This window comes from Megalobrama amblycephala, linkage group LG3, assembly GCF_018812025.1.
Source record: "Megalobrama amblycephala isolate DHTTF-2021 linkage group LG3, ASM1881202v1, whole genome shotgun sequence".
Taxonomy (NCBI): domain Eukaryota; kingdom Metazoa; phylum Chordata; class Actinopteri; order Cypriniformes; family Xenocyprididae; genus Megalobrama; species Megalobrama amblycephala.
The window spans coordinates 24,030,385-24,037,854 of record NC_063046.1 but is presented as its reverse complement, the minus strand read 5'-3'; the positions used below and the strand labels follow the sequence as shown (position 1 = coordinate 24,037,854).

The window sequence follows — 7,470 nt, the reverse complement described above, 5'->3', positions numbered from 1 at the left end:
TCCTTACAGTCTTGCGAGTTAACAATAATGCCCAGTAAATTACTTTGTGAACAAAGAAAACATTTTGTCATTAGGCATTAAAAATGTAAAGTTTTACCTTATAAATAGAATTTAATTTTATTCATTTTAAAATTCGTCACCGGAGTGAATGGGAACATGATTTATTGAAAATATTTGAAAATATAAGTGGTAAGTCAATACTTTTTTAATGGCTTGTCAACTTTCCATTCCTCCGCTGCGTGGTTCAGCGCTGGATTCAAGCCACCACCGGATTGTTGTCAGCGCGAAACACATTTTTGTGCACGTGAATTCTTGTCAGCGCTTGAGCGCTGGTCTATGACTGGAAAAATAATCGCTGCAAAATAAACGATACATAGCCTAGCTTACATGTTGCGTGAAACTGGCAGATTTTAGAATGTTGTAGGCAATTCTTTTGCAAGTAATTACAAGTTTAATCTTGTCTTGCCTGGATCTTTGGTGTAAACTCGTGAACGCCCCCCAAGAACACCAGAACGCCCCCCTTTTAAAAATCTTGCTTCCAACGCCCCCCAATGTTCTCTGAACGCCCCCGTTGAGAAACACTACTCTAGATATATGGTTCCAAAACTGAATGAACTGACTCAGGCATTTTATCTCTCTATTGAAGTTTCTGATTGGTGTGTGATACATTTTGACTCTTAGTGTTTCCACGTGGGTAACTGTGTGCTAACTGAGCTCAAGCTATGCTGACTTGAGTGAACAATATTGAATGCTAGTGCTTTCTAAATTACAACATGGTGTAGGCAATGAGAAATGAAGGGATTTGTGTCTAGAGTTTTGCAGTGACAGTTCAATAAATCTGATTCATGTGTCAAAACAGGGGAATAGTGTTTATAGTTTAGGGAAGTAGGTGTGCTTTTTGATAAATGGCATTATGGTTTTGAAATTTTAGTTCAAAGGCCTGGTTATAGTGTTTAAGCAATTGAGAAAAACTGTAATTTATAACCTTTATATAATGTGTTTTTTTCTGAAATTCTGTTTCTATCCATTAAAATAAACCAACCATAAATATTATACACCCCTCATTTCTTTATAAGTGAGCAAAATAACAAAATCAGCAGGGGATCAAATAATTATTTTTCTCACTGTATCTATATATTCTGTCTGTCTGTTTGTCTATCTATCATGCTCTATGTGATAATAGTGTTAATCTGTGGAAAAGTCCTTTCCAAATGGTATAATCCTTCTTTCTGCTGTATGTTGTGAGACAGTGGTAGAGGACATGAGAGAAGTTCATGTGCCAAGTGAATCATTTTATCTGGAAAGATAAATCTGCCAAAACAAAAAAAAAAAAAGTTAAAAAAAAAGGAAGTGGTCAGCATTAGTTTGGGGGTGCAATGCATGAAGAAAAACGAGTTAATAAATAAAAATTCACAAGTTAGGGCACATGTGTGTTTACAGTAAGCAGTAACTTGATATCAGTCAGTGAAATCATTTGTGTGCCATTATGCAATCAGTGGAAGATATGAATGTATGTTTCATGCCAGAACTTTGTATATATTTTCTCGAGAAATTCACTTTCCCGTCTGCTGATAGTGTTTGGGAGTAGTTTGGCAGGACTTTCTCTTTTAAAGAAACCCAGTACTGACATGCTTATCAAAAGTGATTGTGCAACAAGTCTGCAACAAAAATTCTGCTGAAGGCACCCAGAAGCTTTTCAGGAAGGCATGCTTTGGCAAACATTTAATGATACATTTTTCATAGATGACGAGCATAGATGACAAGCATTTTCATTTATCCATCTGAGACATGTTTGTGTATACTATGTTACTGATGCGGTTGGGTGTTTTGATCCATTCAGTCACACAGCGCGATGAGAAACTATGTGGGCTGCTCCGAAACAATTGCAGAATACACAGAGAAGTGGTGTTTGTTAATATTTAATTTAACGTATTAATAATACAATTAATGAATTATATTAATATATTTCAGTTAATTATAAGTTAGGCCTATCTCCAGGCTCCCTGGAGGATCACTGGCCTACACAGTCATGCTATACCACATTGCCCTCCACTGGATGTATAATGAGCAGCAATAAACAACATTTTAGCATTTTATGCCGTCATACACTACTGGTCAAAAGTGTCCTCTGCTCACCAAGGCTTCATTTATTTGATCCAAAATACAGCAAAAACAGTAATACTGTGAAATATTTTTTACAATTTAAAATAACTGTTTTCTATTTGAATATATTTTAAAATGCTGAATTTTCAGCCTCATTACTCCAGTCTTAAGTGTCACATGCTCCTTCAGAAATCATTCTAATATGCCGATTTGATGCTCAAGAAACATTTATTATTATTATCAATGTTGAAAACAGTTGTGTACAATTTTTTTCAGGATTATTTGATGAATAGAAAGTTCAAAATAACAGCATTATCTGAAATATAAAGCTTTTGTAACATTATAAATGTCTATACTGTCACTTTTGATGAATTTAATCATCCTTGCTGAATAAAAGGATTAATTTCTGTAATTAAAAAAACCTGTTTTCAACATTGATAATAATATTAAGAAATGTTTCTTGAGCAGCAAATCAGCATATTAGAATGACTTCTGAAGGATCATGTGACACTGAAGACTGGAGTAATGATGCTGAAAATCAGCTTTGATCACAGGAGTAAATTAAAGTTTACTACATATTCACATAGAAAACAGTTATTTTAAATTGTAAAAATATTTCACAATTCACAATTTTTACTGTATTTTGGATAAAAAAAATAAAGCCTTGGGTGAGCAGAAGAGACTTCTTTTAAAAACATTAAAAAATCTTAGTTCAAAAACTTTTGACCGGTAGTGTACTTCTGCCCTAGTGAAAAAAAAAGTATGCTAAGTATACTTGCAGCAAGACTAATTATTAGTATATTTCAAGTGTGTTAATGATTAGTTTAAAGGGTGCTATTTTGAAACAACTAATTTTGTACTAAGTATATTTAAGTTGTAATTAAGTAGTATTAAAATACAACTTTAAGTATATTTAGTATATGTTTGTGTGCTAAATTGGAACAACTTCAAGTATACTTAGTACACTTTAAGTAGATGTCTGTGTAGGGACTAATTACATGCTTGATTAGTGATATTAGAGTGTACTTTATTTGTGTTATAAGTATATTTTATTTGTTATAAATATACGTTGTATTATAAGTATACTTTTATTTGTGTTATAAGTATACTTTATTTCTGTTATGAGTACACTTTGTGTTATAAGTACACTTTATTTGTGCTTTAAGTACATTACAAAATAATTACGAGTGTCTATAGAAAACACAAGCAATATACACTGAATATATTATTTTACAGGTAATAGTATATACTGTATGCTCAGTACCTTTGGCTTATTCCAAATACTAAACATTACACACTTTGCAGTCAATAACAATACACTTTGTTATTACTTATACTTTGTATAATATAGTCAACATTTGAAGCGGATCGAAACCTTTAATCAAAGTTGTCCTAAAACCTTCTTCTTAGGACAACTTTGCTGAACTTTTTTCATCCACTTCAACTGTTGACTACTGTACTTTCAATTACATAATCTCACACAATACAGTTGTGCTACTATTTAAATACAGTTTAACACATTTTCCCAAAGTTGAATGCATTTGTTTTCAAGGCCACTAAATTAAATAAAATGTAAGAACATCACTAATGAAGAGACATATTCCATTAACAATTCCAAGTTTTTATTTAAATTTAACATAGATTCAGCAAAACTTACCATGTTTTTCATTAAAGAAAAAATAAAATAAAATATTGGACCATGGTAACCCTCTATACACAAATACAAATTACACATTATATTCCATTTTCTGATGAGCTTCTCATTGTGTCTGATGGCACAATGATGACCGCAGAGACTCGTGAAGAACAGCATCTGATTGTTGAGTTTACAGTTAAGCACCTAAGTGTCTGCACACCTGACGGCTGTGTTTGATCAATTGGTTTATAGGCGTGGTATTTTGGAAAGCAGTGTCTTGAAATGGCAAAGTAGTGAAACATTTTTCAGATTTTCTTATTTCGGGTTTTGCAGAAGAAAGCCATGGAATAACGTGATAGTGAGTAGCTTATGGAATAATACTGAAATCAGATACTGAATTGAGATGACAAAAAGGCACAATAAAACCAACACAAATATCCATTATGACAATTAAAACAGTTTTTATTAATATAAGCATGTGTCATAATAATTATGCAATATAAACTATATTAGCATAAAAAAACTACAATTCAGTGACACTAACAACAGCCTCTCTTTCTCTATATATATAAAATAAGGTCAGGCAAAGTTACAGTAAAAATCAATTCACATTTTATAAAACAAAAGCATGTTTTTACATTCAATAATTCATTTATCATAATTTAAATATTCTATATTACAGTAGTAATAGCTGAATGAATCAGTTTCTTCAGTTGCTCTTTGTGTTTTTAGAACGGTGATTCTCATTCATTACTGGCTCTTGACTTTCCTCTTGTTCATTCTGCAAACATGAAGAGACACACAGTACATTAATATCTGAAGGTGCTGCCGTGTCCGAGTTTAAAAGTATTAATAAAAATGATTAATTAGCATGATTTTAATTAACTTATATTGATAATAATAAGATAATAATAAATATAATAAGATAATAAGAGTGTCACATCATCATAGACAAGAACTTACTTTTCCTTGAGAGAAATCACCCAGTCTTTTTTAGAATCGAGACACATCTGTCCTCTGTTCATTCTAGCACTGTAAGAAACAAATGTATAATTATTTAAAATCTATAAAATGACACTGTTTCATTATTATTATTACACACTCATGTACATCATGAGCCTGAATTTAAAGTTTCACACTCACATGATCATTTCATTTTTGCATTTTGGCCCAGCAGGAATCACCTTCAATGAGAGTATTTTTTCAATACGAATTGGTGGTCCTGAATGTGTTTGAATGCACTGGCAGCGCAGATATATCTCAGGTTGTTGACCTGCAGTGACAGAGAAAGAGTTGGTGTAAGATGCATGAAATATGTAATATGTAAACGATTTGATTTAAAACACTGTTATGAATGTTATTCTGCTTACCTTCTGATATGGACAGCAGTGCAGCTGTGCAGATCAGAGACATGAGGGCTGCTACAGTTAACTTCATTCTGAACCGGTGTTGTGCACAGCAATGCCAGTAAACGTGTCAAGTGAGTGTCTGCTGTAGTCTAACACAGGCCTGCACTCTCCCTTTTATAGAGACAGACTTCCACACAACATGCAACTGTTTGTTGCGCAATTTCCATTTCTGACAAATCTTCTCTTCCAAGGAACTCTCACTTTCAATGGCTATTATTCTGTTGTAATTTCATTTACTAGCAAAAATAAAAACACTTCTTAACCCTATAAAGCCTACTGGTTCATATTTGATACACACATTTCTAAGGCCTCTATATTATCAACATGATCAAAACTTTGCTGAAAAACCTGTTGTACACAATGCTACATGCTTTCTGTCATGGTAGCTTATGCTTTTTTTTTAAACAAGTAAAAGGCCTAAAAATATCAACCTTCAGGTCATGCTTCACATGTCTTTATGCTGTGAAATCTTGACTGATTTTTTATAAAGTAAACATAAGAATAACTTTCATAGACATTTACTAGACTGAAGCAACTAAGTTATATGCTTTTTATGTAAGCAGTCTGCTTTACTGTTATAAAGATTTCATTAAGATTTCATATAGATTTAAACAATTTATACATAGACAAAACTGACCCAAAAATCTTTTACAAACCTGGGCCAAGTTTAAACCAGTAACCAGGCATCACAGATGGCAAAGGGGCATGTCTGACTTTGACATGTATATATTGCCATTATTAGTGATCAAAATGAAAATTACAGTTTTTTTCAATTGCTAACAAGCATTTAGCAATACTTAAAGTACTTTTTCTAAACTCTTAACACAGCAACACACAAACATCACACAGTTAGCCAAATAGTTAATTTTCTGCCCAAAACCATATTTTGTTATATAAACACAAACTCCACATTTCAAAATGCTAAAAACCTTTTTCAACACATACTAACTCTATCAAAACACAGCAAAACTGATTCAAAATCGAGTCGTTCTGTCAAAACATAGCACTAGTTTTCTATTCAACATGAACATATAGTCAATCAAAGCGCAATGACTGTCAAAATACTAACAGTTGATGGCATTATGAAAACTGCATTACTTGTCATGTTTCGGTTCAAACTGGAGAAAATATGAAATCCATTGTTTTTATAATTCAGTTTCCTTTTACTACAGTAATAGTATAATGCATGCAAGCCATTCTACATTTTTGGTTGAGTGTTGAATGTGTGCATTCTTGGCAACAGAAGTGAGTCATTGTTTTATAGAACGTGCAGTAGAAAAAGAGAAGAAGGAAGTAACAGAATTGCTCAGGGCAGCTACTGGTCAGATGTGTCCCCTATGCAGAACTTCAGTGTCCCCCTTGGTTGAAATCTCTTTCTGGGTTGGGTGTGTGGTGTTGATGGTGCCCATAGATGGTGGGATGGTGTCCCCTTGGTAGTTAGTGCCCTACGCAGACCACATATTCTGCATATATGGAACAATGGTAGTGGAATCGTTGTAGTAAAAGATTTACATGAAGCTTTTACTGAAATGAAAACATGAAATTGCTGCCATTGATCAACAACAAATCCAACATACATGGCCTTTGGTTACTGTTGAAGCTTTTTTCCACCACAGAATAAAAAAAGTATAAAAGGTAATTGTGACTTTTTATCTCACAATTCTGACTTTTTCCCCTCAGAATTGTGATATATAAACAATAGGAATTGAGTTTAAAAAGTCAGAATTGTGAGATAAAAAGACATAATTACCTTTTTTATTTTCTATTCATGGCAGAAATAAGCTTTCATAGGTTCCACGTGTAAGTGAAAAAAACAGAGATGCATAGTCCAGCATTCTTCCTCCTCTCCCATACCTCTTCTTCTCCCTTGTCCTGATCCAACTTCTCCTTTCCTCCTTCATCTATTCCTCTCCCTTACCCAGATATTATTTTCTCTCTGCTCCTCTGTGTTGTTCTTCATCCACACTGAACGAATCCGATTCAAAGAGTCCTATTTTACTGTGTATGTCCATGTAATGGAAAGAAGTTCAACCCCTGACTATACTTCCAACTGAGACTGGAATCTGCTCAATATTTCAGTGATCTGCTAATTAAAAATGCTTATCAATTGTTTCAGTATTTGTTTTATATATTTTTTTCAATACTTTTGAGCTGCTGTTGTTGCAGAATTAGAGGTTTTATCCTATATTTAAAGATTGGAACATTGGGTCTTCATTTCTGACTTGCTGTGTTTAAGCATTTGCAAATAAGATGAGAAAGATCCATGATTTTGGTATGAGGTAAGCTTATATGAAAAGAAAATTTAAGCATTTAAAAAATGTG

The 7,470-nt window shown here is 33.1% G+C and overlaps 1 protein-coding gene across 1 annotated transcript; it reads right to left on the bottom strand.

The window, feature by feature from the left end:
* Nucleotides 1-3,838: 3,838 nt before the first annotated feature.
* On the bottom strand, nucleotides 3,839-5,407 carry LOC125264131 (interleukin-8-like). Its single transcript, XM_048183357.1, has 4 exons — nucleotides 5,110-5,407; nucleotides 4,883-5,012; nucleotides 4,703-4,771; nucleotides 3,839-4,520 (listed from the first exon to the last, which is right to left on the bottom strand). The coding sequence occupies exons 1-4, from the start codon at nucleotides 5,174-5,176 to the stop codon at nucleotides 4,490-4,492; spliced, it is 297 nt and encodes a 98-aa protein (XP_048039314.1). The 5' UTR covers nucleotides 5,177-5,407; the 3' UTR covers nucleotides 3,839-4,489.
* Nucleotides 5,408-7,470: the final 2,063 nt, after the last annotated feature.